At 41.6% G+C, this 17,875-nt stretch overlaps 1 protein-coding gene across 4 annotated transcripts in view; it reads right to left on the bottom strand.

Moving 5' to 3' along the window:
* The window catches only part of OSBPL1A (oxysterol binding protein like 1A), a 228,913-nt gene that overhangs the window by 12,414 nt on the left and 198,624 nt on the right, over positions 1-17,875 (bottom strand). For all 4 annotated transcript variants that reach the window (XM_007974412.3, XM_037982433.2, XM_007974419.3 and 1 more), the window contains 3 exons: positions 6,371-6,505; positions 5,281-5,378; positions 3,772-3,954 (listed from right to left, as the gene is read on the bottom strand). In XM_007974412.3, the coding sequence (XP_007972603.3) occupies positions 3,772-3,954; positions 5,281-5,378; positions 6,371-6,505 (416 nt within the window). The remainder of the gene's footprint in view (positions 1-3,771; positions 3,955-5,280; positions 5,379-6,370; positions 6,506-17,875) is intronic.

Raw genomic sequence — 17,875 nt, 5'->3', positions numbered from 1 at the left:
TATAAGAAACTGCCAAACCATTCTCCAGGGTGGCTCTACCATTTTACATTCCAACACCAACAATACACAGGTTGAACATTCCAAATTCGAAACTTGGAAATCTGAAATGCTCCAAAATCAGAAACTTTTTGAGCATTGACATGACACTCAAAGGAAATGCTCACTGGAGCATTTCAGATTTTGGAATTTTGGATTTGAGATGCTAAACTGGTAGGTATACTACAAATATTCCAAAATCTGAAAATATTCAAAATCCAAAACACTTCCGGCATATTTTTATAAAGGGACACTCAACCTGTATGAGATTTCTAGCTCTTCCACATCCTTGTCAGCACTTGGGATTGTCAATGTTTACAATTATTTTGGTTTTAGACATTGTAATAGGTATATGGCTATCTCATTGTGGTTTCAACTTTGTAGTTCTCTAATAACTGATGCTATTAACATCTTTTTATCTAATAACATCTTTTTAAATGTATATTTATTTATTTTTTAGAGATGAGGTCTTATTCTACCATCGAGGGTGGAGTGCAGTGGTGGGTCATAGCTCACTGCAACCTCGAACTCCTTGGCTCAAGTGACCCTCCTGCCTTAGCTTCCCTAGTAGCTATGACTACAGGCCTGTGTCCCCATGCCTGGCTAAATTTATTTTATTTTATTTTTTTAGAGATAGAGTTTCACTATGCTTCCCAGGCTGGTCTTGAACTCCTGGCCTCAAGCAATCCTCCTGCCTCAGCCTCCTAAGTAACTGCCATTATAGGTGTGAGCCACTGCAATCAGCTGACAGCATCTTTCAATGCACTTATCTGATATATATATATATATAGGTGAAGTATCTATTCACATTTTTCGCCCCATTGGGCAAAATAATTTTTTATTGTTCTTTTTGTTGTTGTTGTTCCAGAGACAGGGTCTCACTCTGTTGCCCAGGCTGGAGTACAGTGACGCAATCATGGCTCACTACAGCCTCGAACTCCTGGGCTTGAGAGATCCTCCTACCTGAGCCTCTCAAGTAACTAGGACAATAGGCTCATGTCACCAAACCTGGCTATTTTTAAAATGTTTTAGTAGAGACGAGGACTCACTATGTTGCCCAGGCGGGTCTCAAACTCCTGGGCTCAAGTGATCCTCCCACTTCAGCCTCCCAAAGTGCTGAGATTACAGGCATGAGTCATGGTGCCTGACCTTATCACTTCTTATTGTTGAGTTTTAAGAATTCTTTATACATTGCGGCTACAAGTCCTTTGTTGGCTATATGATTTGCAAATAATTTTTACTATTCTATAGCTTATCTTTTCATTCTCTGAACAGTATCTTTCAATATAAGGTTTTTAATTTAATAAAATCAAATTTATCACTTTTTGTCTTTCATGGGTTGTAATTTTGGTATCATATCCGTAAGAGTTCTTTGCCTAATCCAAAGTTGTAAGATTTTCTCCTACGTTTTCCTTCCAAAATCCTTAGTTTTACATTTTATTTTAGCCTATCATCTATTTTGAGCTGATTTTTGTAAAAGGTGTGAGGTCTAGTTTGAGGTTCATTTTTTAACATATAGATGTCCAACTGCCTCCATAGCACAGACGGTTTTCTGTGGAAAGGACTATTCTTCTTAGCAGTACTGCCTTTGCGCCTTTGTCAAAAATCAACTGACCACATTTCTGCAGGTCAATTTCTGGATTCTCTTCCCTGTCGCATTAATCTATGTACCATTACAACAGCTTTAGAGTTAAGTCTTAAAATTGGGTAGTGGGAGTCCATCAATTCTGCTCTTCCTTTTCAAAAGTATTTTGGCTGTTCTCTGTCATTTGCCTTTCCATACAAACTTAGAATCCACTTCTCTGTATCTGTTAAAAATCATCTTGGGATTTTGATTTGGATTGTGTTCAGTGAGGGGTGAACCGACATCTTAACTATAATTGAGGCTTCCAAACATATCCAGACACAGTGTGTCTCTGCATTACTCAGATAATCTTTGATCACTTTCAACAGTATCGTGTAGTTTTCAACATACACATCCTGTACATATTTTGACATTTGCATTCTGCCATTGAGCCTATCCCAGTTATTATTACTATTCTATCACTATAGTTTTAGTACTAAAATTTCCAAAAATACATCTTTTTTTTTTTTTTTTTTTTTTGCTAAAATGTCTCTCTACTCATTTGAGAGAGTCCACCTTTCTCTGGTGGAGCTACTTTACACCTCGGATATGAATGACAGTATCTGGGTCAACTTTGGACTGGAGTCTGTTGACTGCCTTTTCTATTTTAGTTTGTTGAGATTTTCCTGTTTCTTGCTATGCTGAATGATTTTGGATTATATTCTGGACACCTAAATATTATAAGACTCTGTCCTCTTAACCTCTTCTGGAGAATACTGATAAAAATTTTGTTTTAGTAGGCAATTAACAGAGTTTCAGGCCAGAAGTCCTGACTCTCCTCCTGTGGGCTTTGATTCCAGTGTCAGTTTAATTTTCAAAGCCTCTGTAGTGCTGCTCAGATCTACCCCTCAATAACCAGCCAGGGACCTGGATCTCAGGCCACACAGTATTTCAGATCCTGAGGCCCTTGTGGAGCCTTCTGGGTCATTTCAATGCATGCGTGTAGGGATGAGCTGAGGAACTCATAACTTTAGGGGACCCCTTTCTTGAGCTCCCTCCTCTTTGTGGTTTCCCTAACACTCTTAGACACCAGGGGGCGCTTTCTCTCCCCTCCGGCTGGCAAGCTGGGGTTTGAGCCTCTCTGCTCTATCTTGTATCTCCCACAACTAGGTCTTCCTCTGGGGTAAAGGGGTAAAAGAAAAGAAAGAAAAACAAGTAACAGGGATTCTCTCATGCTCTTTGGACCTCAGGGGTTCCTTTACTCAGTCCCTCTGGCCAAAGAGAAGGACTCTGAGTTTGAGGTACGTGTGTGATTGCCACAGCCACCATCGCAGCAAGAGTATAGCTATAGACCCTAGGGCTTGCTTTGGGACAAGGCTGTGAGACAAAATTGAAACAGGATTTCCCCTATTCTCTACTTCCTGCAAGGGTATCTTTCTATGTCCTTTAATTAGAAAGAGAGAGTTCTGTTAGAACTTTTTCGGTCTGCCTCCAGTTTCCAGTTCTGCAATTTGCTGCTCTGATTCTAAGCCAGAAATGGGGGAAATATATAAAACCAGTAAACTCACTGCCATACTGGTCTTCAGGTTTTGATTTCTCTCCCCGGTCTGCCTGCTACTATCTACTTTTCAGAGTCCTCAGGTTGTTGCTTTGTCTTCTGTCTGGGGTTTCTAGTTGTAATCAGTGTTAAAGAGATAGGGGATCGTATGCTTATTCTATCCTACTGGAATTAATTGTGGATTTAAAGCTAATCTTGCAAAAGAAGAGAACTCCCAATTTATCTAACGCCTAACATGTGCCACACAATTGTCATTTCATTATTTCTCAAAGTGAATTCATTTTGAAAGATCTGTAAACAAAACATTGGCACAAGGATATAAAAAAGCATGTTTCATAAGAAATGTCATGAAGCAATTAACTCCATCAATCTTAAAATAGATCCAAACACCAGAGTCAAACATCAAGTTAAACTATTTACACAAACCCAGATTAATTAGCAATGGCTACTGCCATGTTTCTCAAATTCTTTTACACAGAGGTAGACAGTTTGCATTATATGAAAGCTGTTTCTTTTTCTCCAGCTTTTGAACAATAAGGTCAGCTGAGTGTGCATGTCTACACTTACAGGTAGGTATACATGAAAAGAGTTTAATGGCTTGATTAGAACTCACTCAAGGAGCTCCAAGGTGATGGTTCCTTTGGGTTCTGCTTCTACACTCTTCCCCCAGAATTTCAGTTTGGGATAGATTGAGCCATGAAAGATGAAGTCATTGTTTAATCCTTCAGCATGAAATGCACTGATTGGTGGGTGATGGCTGACCTGTTCGGAGATGAGTCTAAATCCAAGGTCATCTCTTAAGATTAAAAAAAAAAAAAAAAAAAAAAATTATAATTAACTCTATCATTAAACATGTACATAATTGCCCTTTCAAAGTAAACAATTCTTTTTTTGTTGCTGTTGAGACAGAATCTCGCTCTGTCGCTCAGGCTGGAGTGTAGTGGCATGATCTCGGCTCACTGCAACCCCTGCCTTCCGGGTTCAAGCAATTCTCCGGCCTCAGCCTCCTGAGTAACTGGGAATACAGGCACCACCACACCCGGCTAATTTTTGTATTTTTAGTAGAGATGGGGTTTCACCATGTTGGTCAGGCTGGTCTCGAACTCCTGACCTCGTGATCCGCCCGCCTCGGCCTCCCAAAGTGCTGGGATTACAGGTGTGAGCCACCATGCCCAACCAACAATTCTTTATTCTCCTTGCAATGAAACAACTTAATCTATGAGAAATTATACAAATGCAACCCAAACCACCAAATCCAATGTAACGCTAGCTACTTGAACAAACTAAAATAAAGAACACCCCGATGAATTTGAATGATTTTGTGTCCACTTTCAAACATCTAGGGAATAAATGAGATCAAAACTTGTGCAGAGAAGAAGAGGAACACATAGAAAAACTAAAGCCAAATAAAGTCCCTTAATCATGTATAAACAACACACAGGCTAGCTCAAGCAAACAGAACTGCACTTACAGATGCAGTCATTGGCTTTATGCAAACAATAGATACTTATGCTAATATCTTTTATTTATATTTTTTAATAACGAGATATTTTTATAAGAGGGCCTCACTGTTGCCCAGGCTGGAGTGCAGTGGCTAATAACAGGTGCAACCCCACCACTGACCAGCACGGGGGTTTTGAGCTGCTCCATTTCTGACCTTCCTCTCCTGGGAGGTCACCATATTCATGCCAAACTTAGTGTGGACACCTGACCAGCATAGAGCACTACAGCCCAGAGCTTCTGGGCTCAAGAGATCCTGCTGCCTCAGCCTCTCAAGTAGCTGGGACTATAGGCCTGTGCCCCCATACCCAGCTAATATATCTTAAATGATTATTTTTAAAAACTCGATCATGTCTTATGATCTACATAAGGAGAAAAGGAGGGTGATTAATCCCATGTGATCAGGAATACAAAAATCCTTGCAGTTATTTTTTTAATGGTAGCTTTTATGTATGTTTCAATATTTTTGACAGTCTCTAAAATAATAGCTATCCTAGAAACAGACATCAAAATCGTTAACCTGCTCCAGTCCTATGTAATTATTATTGGTGATGACCAATACGTATGTATTTCTCCTCTTCATCTGCAAGGCTACATAGAGCATGCAAGTGGAAAGCCTCACCGCACTAATTCATAAGTCTCTCCCAGCAGTGGGTTGAAAGGCTTTCCAGTCCGCTCCCACTGAGAAGCAACGGCAGATACAGCAAACGCAGCTACACACTGTGGGACAGAGCATGAGAACAAGTCAAAAGCAGCCGAGCTCGCACCGCATTCTTTTAGGAACTGAAATTTTGCCGAAGACAGTAATTTACAGAATTATTTTGAGGAGTTTAAGTACTTTGGAGTTTTAATATGGCTCTAGCAATGGGACATGGAAACCTGGATATTCAGAATGAAAATAACTTTCAGTCACTTCCTATAATGACTGGTTATTCCCAACCATGGTTTTCATCACACTCTAACAGTGCTACAGATTCTCTTAAGGACTTTCAAAAAACCCTCAAGTCCAAAGTTACTTTTAAATCATTTAAAATTTTTTAAAAGTATCACACTCCAGGACTGGGGAAAGAGATATAAAACTCCACAACTTAATTGGTGTGAAGTCCACTGAGGTTGGAAAATGCTGATTTATATAAATGCAAGGACAGAACGACTCAGTTAAGAATGCTATTGTTTCGCTGAAGGAGAACAATGTGTCCACTATACTCTGCCTCTAACTAGTCCATCCATGTACAACATATAAAATCTTCCATCTAAAAAATTAAAAAGTGCAATTCCTTGCTGTCTTTTAATATATAGCAATGTATATATATTTATATACCCAAGTAAGCACAAACATATTTTTCTACTTTATATGTGTGTGTGTGTTAACTTCTTCTTGGAAATACCCTGAGAAAGTCTGAAAGAAGAAAGGTTGAATTCTTCCCCTAACACAACACTACTTTCTCAACTAAATATTTAGCAAAAGCCCCCTAATATCCAGGTTTGCTTATGGGCCACCTCCCGCTTCTCCTGCAATACTCATCGGTCTTTGCACGATGGTGTCGCCCTGACCAGAGGACACTCCAGACGTGCGGACTGAGCTTTGATAAAATCGCCCAATCTCACATGGAATTTAACACTAATTGTGTGAATGTGTGTGTGTGTGTGTTTGGGACTGGGTTGGTAACGAGGTCTCTCAGAGTTAGACCTTTTCCTCCCTTGGCTCCTACCTGCATCCTTTCCACAGGATCAGACAGTGAACTGGCCTTGCGGATGAGGTAAGTATGCTCCATGTATTCAGTTAGGCGCTGTAGGAAGCTCAGAGGCTCATTAAATATAACTGGCATCGTGATCTTGGATAGTTCCTATTGAACCACAAAATTGAAAGTGTTATGTCCCATATACATAACAAACAAAACTATTGTTATCTTTACATAACATCCTCCTAGAAAGGACAGAACAGAAACTAGCAACCCGTGAAATTTCTTCAATATTGGTTCAATTTCACAAAATCTTCCCAGAGCACCTAATACCACAGAGTGTATCCTTCTAGGTCTTGAAGGAGGAAATACAAAGACTGCCCAAACATTCTCCGTGGCTCCAGGGAGCTCACTGTCTGCTGGGGGGCATGAGCGATGACTCTTAGTCTGTCTTGCATCAGAATTAGGAAATGGGAGACAACGGCAATGGAGACAGACAAAACTCTTCATAGTGGTGGTAAAATAATTAACTGCAGGGCCATTAATTCCTGGAGATGGTTCCAATGCCTTGAGTTCTTTCATAAGCAAACCGTTGAAACCCCCTCCGCTGTCGACTTAAGCCTCACCAATCAGAACCGCCAAACTAACCTCTATCTAGGGACGTTACGCTTTCACCAATATGAATATACTTTTTGGCTCCCTCAAAGAACACCTTCTAAAAGCTCCCCTTCCTGCCTTCTCAGTGCAGTGTGGAATAGCTTCAGGTCTGGGGCTGTTCAAGTCATGAATCACTGCCTGTTCAAATATATGTGTGAAAATTTCAGTATGTTTACATTTATGTTGTAACAATGGGCTAAGGATTAACCACTCATACCATTTTTGTGAGTAATTTTCCAAAACAAATTTCACAGCTTTTGAAATGACAATGAAATGAAATGATGCGACCACACCGAGCTTATCTGAGCACACCAATCTAGTATAAATTATGGGCTACGGTACTAGCAGGCTACGGCATATTTTACAGAATAGATTTTAAATTCTGTCTGCCAGAATGCTGCCATCACAATCAACTCTCAAAAATCATTTAACAATTAGGAAGTTTCCGACCTCAACTGCAACTGTTCAATTCTGTTTACCATGTGCCACCAGCAAGCAATATTCTGGTGAGGCCTTTACAAAATTCATTAAGTAACACACCTATCTTGGTATTTACTGGAATATTCTGACGATCTTCCCAAACTGCTATCAACCATTCCCTCGGGAACCAGGTCTTTCATGAGGGCTGCTGGCTGGTCGTGTGGGCGGGTGAACAGTGCTGAGGTGCAGTCAGGCTGAATGCCGCCTGACTTACCTGACTCTTCCCCCTAAATATCCATGTTCCCACTGAGATTTTCAATTAAAAATAATGCAACCTTCACAGAACTGAAACTGGAGCGCATTCAAAGAAAATAAGCTCTGTAGTCCCAGCTACTTGGGAGGCTGAGGCAGGAGAATGGCGTAAACCCGGGAGGCGGAGCTTGCAGTGAGCTGGGATCTGGCCACTGCACTCCAGCCTGGGCGGCAGAGCGAGACTCCGTCTCAAAAAAAAAAATGAAAATAAGCTCATAAAATACTGCAGAAAACACACAGACATGTAACAGCTCAGCCTAATTAAAAGAAATGGTAATTTTATTGCTGCATCACTGGGGAGATGAGGGAAAACAGGAATGTATATAGAGAAATAAAGGAAGGCTCAACTACATATACCCTAAGAGCTCATTAAACCCAGAGATTCACTACTGGGGACAAGTAAAAAAAACTGGGACTGCCAAGGCTTGTCTTTATTGAAATGCCCCAGGCTCTCTTTCTTCTATTTTTCTTTTTCTTTCTTTCTTTTTTTGTTTTTTGAGATGGAGTCTTACTCCGTCACCCAGGCTGGAGTGCAGTGGCACAACCTTGGCTCACCGTAACCTCTGCCTCCCAGGTTCACACAATTCTCCTGCCTCAGCCTCTGGAGTAGCTGGGATTACAGATGTGCACCACCAGATCCAGATAATTTTTGTACTTTTTTAGTAGAGACAGGGTTTCACCAGGTCAGGCTGGTCTCGAACTCCTGACCTCAAGGGATCCAATCCTCCCACTTCAGCCTCCCAAAGGGCTGCAATTACAGGTGTAAGCCATAGCACCTGGCCTTCTATTTTTCAATAAAAACTATCATTATTGTTTTTTTCTATTAAAAAAACTAATTGGGAAATACATAACTATCTTAGTATAAAATATAATATTGAAATAAAAACATGAAAATGTCTCTTACTTCCCTTTCCCACTCCTCTCCCCAGACACAAAACAACAGCAACACTTTGGGATACAGACCTATGTATTCACACACATATGCATACATACTCCTGATTTATATTCACACACAGAGAATTTTTTTTTTTTTTTTTTGGAGGCAGAGTTTTGCTCTTGTCACCCAGGCTGGAGTGCAAAGGCGTGATCTCGGCTCACTACAACCTCCACTTCCCAGGTTCAAACGATTGTCATGCCTCAGCCTCCCGAGCAGCTGGAACTACAGGCATGTAGCACCATGCCTGGCTAATTTTTCTGTATTTTTAGTGAAGACGGAGTTTCACCATGTTGGCCAGGTTGGTCTCCAACTCCTGACCTCAGGTGATCACCCACCTCAGCCTCCCAAAGTGCTGGGATTACAGGTGTGAGCCACTGTGCCCAGCCACAATTTGTTTGTTTTAATGCATGATGTCAGCTCTATGTATTGACTCATTACACTTTCACTGTGTTTTGGGGATCTTTTAGGAGGGTGTTATACACATGTAAGGTACATACATCGAGTCAAGTTCTTTCTAATCACAGGATAGTGTAATGCTAAGACCACCGAACCAGATTGAGTTCCACTGCTGGGTTCACCATTTACTAGCCGTGTGGATTTGACCAAGTTAAACCCTGTGCCAGTTTCCTCATCAATAAGTACTAAGTGCTAATATAATAGTATCTATCATAAAGCATAGTTCTGGGCACATTAATAATGCTAGATGTGTTTGTTAAATTTAAAACAACATCCATATATGGACACACTGTGAACTATTTAATCATATATCTTTAAGAATATAGGCAAATAGGGATTTTAAGTAGATTTCTCTAAAGTGGACTTTCTGGGTTGAAAGCATGCTCATTTTAATTTATTTTATTTATTTATTTATTTTACAGACACTACCAAGCTGAATGCTTTCCAAAACAGCTTAACCAATTTATACTCCCACCCATGGTGCATGACAGTCAACATCTCTGATGCTAAAAGAGGTGTATTACTCCCACTTTGTTCCTTCTGGCATGTTTATGCTTTCATTAAACACATATTTAACTGAGCACCTACTATGTGCCAGGTACTGCAGCAAAAGCGTCATTACAACCACCACTTAACCTGGAATGCCCTGCTCTGTCTTCCCTTTATTCCTCTACGTACTACCCAGATTTCAAGGCCCAGTTCAAGTCTTTCCTCCTCAAGTATTGTAGCACTCACTGATTTCCTCCTCCTTCCAATTGCTAGAGTACCAAAATGTACTGCTCATAACTGAGCATTTGATCAGAGATTAGATTCTATTACCTACTGTTATGGTATGGGTGATAACCAGCTTATCTTGCTATGTGTATAGTAATACAATTCCTTGGGAAAGGGACACTATCTTATACCCCATCTATACTCCCCGATCACCTCACAGAGAGAGGGGAGCACTGCAGGTGTGCCCTGCCCCCGATGCAGCCTGCATTCTCACTGCCCCGTGAGCTTTCCCTTTTCCGGCATTTGTCACACACAGAACTTCCCGCCTCCTTCAATGGAGAGCTCTTTGAAGACAAAGGTCTTGCTTAGTAACGCATGTGGTTAACACAGCTAAATGCTGAGTAAAAAACTGGTAACGTTTGAAATATTATTCAGCGCTTAAAAGAAATGAGCTATCAAGTCATGGAAAGACATGGAGCAAACACAGATGCCCATTACTAAGGGAAAAAAAGCCAGTATGATTCCAATGGTATGACATTCTGGTTAAGACAAAACCATGGAGACAGTAAAAGGGTCAGTGGTTGCCCAGAGTAAGGGGGAGGGATGAACAGGCAGAGCAAAGGGGGTTTTTAAGGCAGTGAGAACACTCTGTATGGTGCTACAATGTTGGATACATGTCATTACATGAGCACAGAACACCAAGAGTGAGCCCTAGTACAAACTGCGAACCTGCGGTGATAAAGTATCGCAGGTTCACCGATTCTTGTTGTTGTTGTTGTTGAGACGGAGTCTCGCCCTGTCGCCCAGGCTGGAGTGTAATGGTGCACTGTCGGCTCACTGCAACCTCCACCTCCTGGGTTCAAGCAATTCTCCTGCCTCAGCCTCCGAAAGAGCTGGGACTACAGGCACGTGCCACCATGCCCAGCTAATTTTTTGTATCTTTAGTAGAGACGGGGTTTCACCATGTTGGCCAGGCTGGTCTCGAACTCCTGACCTTGTGATCCGCCCACCTCAGCCTCCCAAAGTGCTGGGATTACAGGCATGAGCCACCGCGCCTGGCCAGGTTCACCAGTTCTAACAAATGGGCCGCCCTGGTGAGGGATGCTGACTACGGGGAGGCTATGCACGTGTGGGGCCGGGGAGTGTGTGGGAACTCTCCGCACCTTCCTCTCAATTTTGCTGTAAACTGAAAACTACTTTATAAAATAAAAGTCTTTTAAAAACTAAAATGAGGCCAAGCATGGTGGCTCACACATGCAGTCTCACCAGTTTGGGGACCAAGGCACAAAGATCACGAGCCCAGGAATTCGAGACCAGCCTGGGCAGCAAAGTGAGATCCCATCCCTACAAAAAAAGCAGAAAACTAGCCAAGCGTGGGGGCGTGCATCTGTAGTCCCAGCTACTCAGGAGGCCGAGGCAGAAGGCTTGCCTGAGCTCAGGAAGTCAAGGCTACAGTGAATCACGTTCATGCCACTGCATTCCAGGCTGGATGACAGAGCAAGACCCTGTCTTAAAAAATAAAACGAAATTTTAAGGAAACGAATTTTGATGAATCATACTTTAGGAAAGGTCAAATTATCTTTCTAGTTCTGCTACAGAAAATATCATAGTTGCAGTCACATGTGATAAAAGAGAATGTAAAGACAAAAAAGTAACAAAAAAAGTACAGAAGAATGCTAAGGCAATTAAAGAAGTCTGTAATGATTTTGGATTTATATTGTTTGTGGTACTAGACACAAACAACATTACTGTGGTAATAGTGATATTTACACTTCAAAACTTGTGATTTTTCCTCATTCTAAATAAATATTCACCTTAAAATCTGAGAGAAAAAAAAACAGGTTATAAAGCAACATGTTCAAAAATACTCTAATCTCATTAAATATGTTTTTATAGACATAGAAACAAATGCTAGAAGACAGTAACATCAAAAAGTTAACAGTGGGTATCTCTAGGAGTTGGGGGCATAGGGAATCCTAATAACCTTCCTTATGCTTTTCTGTATTTTCCAGATTTCCTAAAATGAACATGCATTGCTCTTCTAATCAAGGGTAAAACGAGATGTTACTTTAAAACCTAACAATAGGCCAGGCGCAGTGGCTCAGGCCTGTAATCCCAGCACTTTGGGAAGACGAGGTAGGTAGATCATGAGGTCAGGAGTTCAAAGCAGCCTGGCCAACATGGTGAAACCCCATCTCTACTAAAAATACAAAAATTAGCTGGGCATGGTGGTGTGTGCTTGTAATCCCAGCTACGAGGGAGGCTGAGGCAGGAGGATTGCTTGAACCCGGGAGGCAGAGGTTGCAGTGAGCCGAGATTGTGCCACTGCATTCCAGCCTGAGCAACAGAACAAGACTCCATCTCAAAAAACAAAACAAAACAAACAAAGAAACAGAAACAAAAAACCAATTTCAGATAGGCAAAAGGAAAAGCCAGGGAAGCTAACAGCCTCATACTGCAGCAGCTGGTCCACCTTATAATACACACACTTGCATTGATGCTAGTCATGAAATGGACAAGGAAAAATTGGTATAGAAGTAATACAATGGAAACTTCAGATTAGTCCACTCCTAAGTTCCAGAGACAGGAAATTAAAAGAACAGGCTCCTACTTCTTGGGTAAGGCTGCTAAAGATAAACAAATAAATAAGAAAGGGTTCTGAACAGACAGAGAATGGTGGTTACTGGGCGGGGGGAGGCGGAGTGGGGAAGTTGGTGTTTCGAGGGGACAGTTTCAGTTTTGCAAACTGAAGAGAGTTCTGTGGACGGACGGTGGTGATGGTAGCACAGCAATGCGAGGGTACTGATGCCACTGTACTATATACTTAAAAATGGTGAAGGTGGTGCCTTTTATGTTATGTATGTTTTGCCTTAATTGTAAAACCAAGGGGAAAAAAATGAGCTCTGAGATCAAACTTCCTGCATTCAAATCCTAGTTGTACTACCTACTGCTTGCCTGGCAGCCTGCAAGTCCCTAACCTCTCCCCATACTGGGGACAATTTCATTACATACCTCACCAGGCTTGTAAAGATGAGATGAATTCATTAATATAAAGCACTTAGAATAGTGCCAGGCATCTGTTAAGTGAGCAATAAATGCTAGCTATTATCACTGTTATTAATAATGCAGACAAGATCTCCAAGTCCTCCAAGGTTGCAGGAAAGCAAGTATGCCTCAATGGCTGGGATACTCTGCCCTGACCCAGGGGCAGCTGAGCTGCAGAGAAGCTACACAGACAGCAGCATGGCATAGGGACCTGAGCTTAAAAGGTGAGGGAGTGAGGGACAGGGTGCTGCCCTTTCTGAAGCCTGGGCCAGGAGGGATCCAAACACCAGGATGGCAGGGGTTCACTGCAGTGGCAACCAGTGACAGCCAGTAAGTGACACAGACTATGCCATTTCTGGCTCAGCTCTCTTCCTGTTTTCTCCATTTCCCTTTATTGTACACAATAGCAGGGTGGGACTGATCATAAAGAAATTGTAAAAGTTTATTCATTAAAAAAAGGAAGAGCTTTACCTGTAAGTCTGATTTTGAATTTGTTTTTCCTGAAAAACACTCTAAGGACTATCATATACTCATTGAGGAAGGAACAGATGGACCGGGGATGACATTTTAGTATTTATAAGACAGGAGTGCTTCCCTCAAAGGGATTTTGCTTTGTTTTCTCAGGAATACTGGCCTAGGGATGTAATCTTTCAACTCTAAAGCAATGCTGCGTGCACTGCCATTTCTCCACATCCAGCTCCACAGGAAAACACAGCACAGCAGGATGGGGCAGGCAGGTGTTCATGGCCACCGGCTGTTCAACACCAGTCACCCGGGCTTTCCAGGGGTTGGAGGCCAGTGACAAAGAGGGTGGTGTGAACTCTGGAGACCAAGGCACAAAGGATGTGGGTTTATCATCAATTCAATAAGTAGATTTATTTTTTAATCATTTGAAAAGCTGCTAAAATTCTAAAAGGCTCTTTTAATAAAATGTTGTAATATATAATAATTTAAACAGCTTTCCATTTCTTTTAGTAACTCAGAATGAATGCACTCAAGAAAATGGAAAGCCACATGGCTGGGTCAAATAACAGAGAGGGAATGAGAGGCAGAACCCGGACTGCCATAAAAACAACCTGGACCTCGGAAGAGTGTAACATGCTATTTTAAAATATAGCAACTTACTTGCAATTGTATTGCCTCCATCATCTGTAATTATTTTTAAACACTCTTACAATTATTTCAATTGCTAAAACCTACAGTTCCCTAGAGAGGTAGTGAAAAGCTCACTGACACCAAGTATATTTTATTTCCTTCCCTCTTAGACCTATTGAAAATTCACTGATACATCATTTTCACTTCCAATCCAATGAAGTGTGGTGTTGCATTCTCTAGATATTGTATACAACTAGTATGTCTATATATTCCAATAATACGAAAAACAATTCACATGATGAAGATCAAGCTTCAGGAAGAAGCATTGCCTAGAAACTTCTATCATTGAGAGCTTCAGGCAGCTGGAAAAGTTAAACATTTATGCCAAGCAATTCCAGCTAAAGGCAAAGTTTAAATATCACCATGCAAATTGAGAGCAACCAATGATGAAACTGCAGAAACTCCTAATTGCAGTTGCTCATGGGCTGACAAACTGAGAAGAAGGAGAGAAGGCTGCGTTTTCACTTGAGCACTAGAGAAACCTGAGAGCAAGGCCAAGTTTGAGATCAACTGAAATTGGAAATACTGAATAAATGTAAAGTCTACCACTGTAACAGGACCGAAGTGTAACTACTAAAGACTTGGGTTATAGAGAGAAAACTCCCCTCAGGTATTAGGCTAGGTGTGTCTGCTCTGTTGCCCAGACAGCAGCTTCTGGGCAGGGTGCTCCCCCACGTGTATGACCCAAACCCCAAACCCTGGTGGGTCCCCAAAGCTCTCTCCACTGACAGCCGGGGGCTGGCAGCAGTTGGCTGTCCCCTGGATAGAGCCGTGCCTCCTGCAGGATGGAGATGGCACTGGATGTTTCCTCTATGACACCTCTACCTCCCACAGCTACCGAGGACGAAAAAATTCATCGTGCTTACAGTTGAGAGCCTTGGAGGGCCAAATGTCTTTCTTTCCCCATCTCATGCTGCTCAGTTCCCTCTCCTCCACACAATGCCTAGCATCTCATCCATCAGTTTATCATTGCATGACATTCTTGCCATCTGAATACCACTGATCACATGCAGCCACTCTGGATGGGCAGTTTGAAAAAAAGCCTGCCGCCCTCAGGCCTTCTGTCCTCAGTCCTCACAGGCCAGTTGGGGGGTACAACAGGGGCCAGAGCGAAAGACACACAGGCAGAAAGGAAGGCGCCACGGAGCGGGAAAAGGGGGTGTGCTCATCATGGGTGAACTGAACCACAGTGTGGGCACCTCAGTGCAACCAGTGGGAAAACAGGGAGGAGAACATAAGAAAAGCTCTAAGGAAAATGCTAATGAGCATAATGATATTCCTTTCCTATTCTTCCTGCTTAGCAGCTGAACAGCTTCAGAGTTGGGAGGTGGCGTGAGCCCTCCTGCTAGGCGACTTCACTAAAGGCCGGACAACACCTAGACAGGCGTGTGGAGAGACGATGGAAGCACAGGCCATAAGCTTGCACTGGATCACTCGGCATTCGTGGCTTTAAGGGAATCTACTTCCACATGCATTTTTTCCTAGAAACTGGCAAGTCTCAAAGGGCACCTGCACTGGAGGGTCTGTGCTGTTCCTCTTTGCTCATCTCCCCATTCACAGTCGCCCTCTGCCACTTTAAAAAAAAAAATTTATACCCGGAAATGCGAAAAGCTCCAGGGGACCAGACAGGGAAGGTTACGAACAGTACTGTTATCAGCAAAGCCTCTTTTACTCAAGAACCATTAACTTACATTAGGGCTCCTTAACTGCCTGTTTCAGTTAAAGGAAAGACACGACACTAGAAATAGGGTCTTCAAGTCACTTCTCCCCAGGTTGAAACATTCTGATTTTAGACGACTGTAGAGTGTGGGGGTAGAGATACCAAATTTTGTTTAACTATCTTGCTGCTTCTATCTCCTGTCTCTCTAGCTGGTATTTATAACACACCAGATTTGGCAAAGCTCCAAATCTTATCTAGCTCCACATCTATCTTAGAGTTGGAATGCAAGAATAACACTGTTGTCATGGCGGCATATATGGTATCACATGTTTATCTGAATCCAGAAATAACATCACATCCCTTCTGACAGTTACTCTGACCTGGTGATACGTCTGGGCATGAGGTCTGGCCCCACGGCTGTGTGGCAGACATTCTGTACCGGAATGAATGAGCGAAATCTTCAGTCTGTGGGAAACATCTTAAGATTCATGGTGAGATAAAAGCATTTTATCAAAAACGTATTGGCAAAGGTTTACTTCAGTGAAAAATATTCCAATTTTCTCAACCCTTTCTCAGTACTGCAAGGCACAACTGAGTGATAAAAACAGTTCAATGAATTGAGATCGGAGAGCTTGGGAAAAGCTTGTCTGGTGTATTTCTCAGAGGCCAAGAAGCCAATGACTAATGAAAGGTAACAAAACCTTGTGCAAGTTAGAGTTTTCCAAAGTTGTGTTTTTAGTAACACTGAAGGGAGTCCTAACTGAGTTGTTAGCTTATAAATCACACACAAAAAATTGTGTAATATAATCTGACTTTTGGCACATAGTTGAAAAGGGGGTCAAAGAACTGAATGACATTACTGGATATTTTTTTAAAAACCCAAAAAACTCCTGCTCCCATCTGTCTATTAATATTAGCAAAGCTCTCAGACTTTGCATCTATTCAAAAACAAGAACATAATTGTTACTGAAAATCTTGTCTCATTCTAGCAGCAAGTGATATTCATCTCAGATATCTAAACCCAATTGAAAAAAATTCTTTTCACTCATAACATTTTACCTTTTGCTAATATTTTCATAAATTTTATAATGTTTACAATTGTAATCATTCAAATACTAACATTCATAATAACAATGCAAAGAAATCTTTAGTACTAAAGCCTTATAGAATATATAGTTTTTTAAATTTTAATTTTTATACATATTTCTGTAATAATGAAGTATGATAAAGTAACCGATAAAAGACCCTCACAGATTAAAAAAATTGAGTTAACTGGGTAAATGGAGGTACTGGAAGAGAGATGACAGCTGAAGGTATGCACATGGCTTCTGGAACTCAGTTTCACCCTCACAAAAAGGACACGAAATTAATTGAGTTATCCTATAGGAAGGATAAAATGGAAATACAAGTTCAAGGAGACATGGAAGTATAAGCTTTTCAATGACTAAAGAACAGCTTGCTCATATATTTAACAGAATGACAGTGGCAATCAAAACTCGATGGTATATGGATTCCACTAGCTACCTTTAAAAGAATGATACAACACTTTCCTTTCACTTTCAATAGTCGGTATTCATGATATACCAGACCTCTGTCACCTTTTGCAATAATCCAGGACTATTCTATTACTCCAAGACATTTGAACACACACAAGGTCAGTGCGTGCATGGCCTTGAGCTCGAGTACCTCCTCAAATTTTGTGCTGAGGTCCTGGGGCTGGCCGCCTAAGTCACTGAGCATGAACAGCCACGACCTAACCTCTGGCTGAGCCCTGCTGAGAAAGCTGCTGGAGCAAAGGGGTGGAGGGGAAGAGGAGGACGGAAACAGGGTACACACAGGACACGAGGCTTTGGGATTAAAGAGTCCTGTGACAAAGGGGCAACAAGCAGAAAGAAATAAGCAAAGGCTTCAAATGACTAAGCAGTGTCAGGATTACTTCTCAGGGGCCAGAGATTTGTTTGTTTGGTAAAAGCTTCAAACACAAAGAGATTTAGGGTTGAATTCCAGTTATGTAAAGTATTCATTTCACATTGTATAATCTGACATTTTGATAACATAATCCTGCCCAAAACAGACCAGGAGAAGAAAAGAAGGATGTCATCAGTATTGGAAATCAAAGTGGCTACACGCTATTTGGAAAAAGGTAAAGTACAACGTGCAGGTGCGTGGGAGTGGAGGA

This window comes from Chlorocebus sabaeus, chromosome 18 (assembly GCF_047675955.1).
Source record: "Chlorocebus sabaeus isolate Y175 chromosome 18, mChlSab1.0.hap1, whole genome shotgun sequence".
Taxonomy (NCBI): Eukaryota; Metazoa; Chordata; class Mammalia; order Primates; family Cercopithecidae; genus Chlorocebus; species Chlorocebus sabaeus.
The sequence above is the reverse complement of the archived record's forward strand: the minus strand, read 5'-3'. Positions and strand labels throughout refer to the sequence as shown.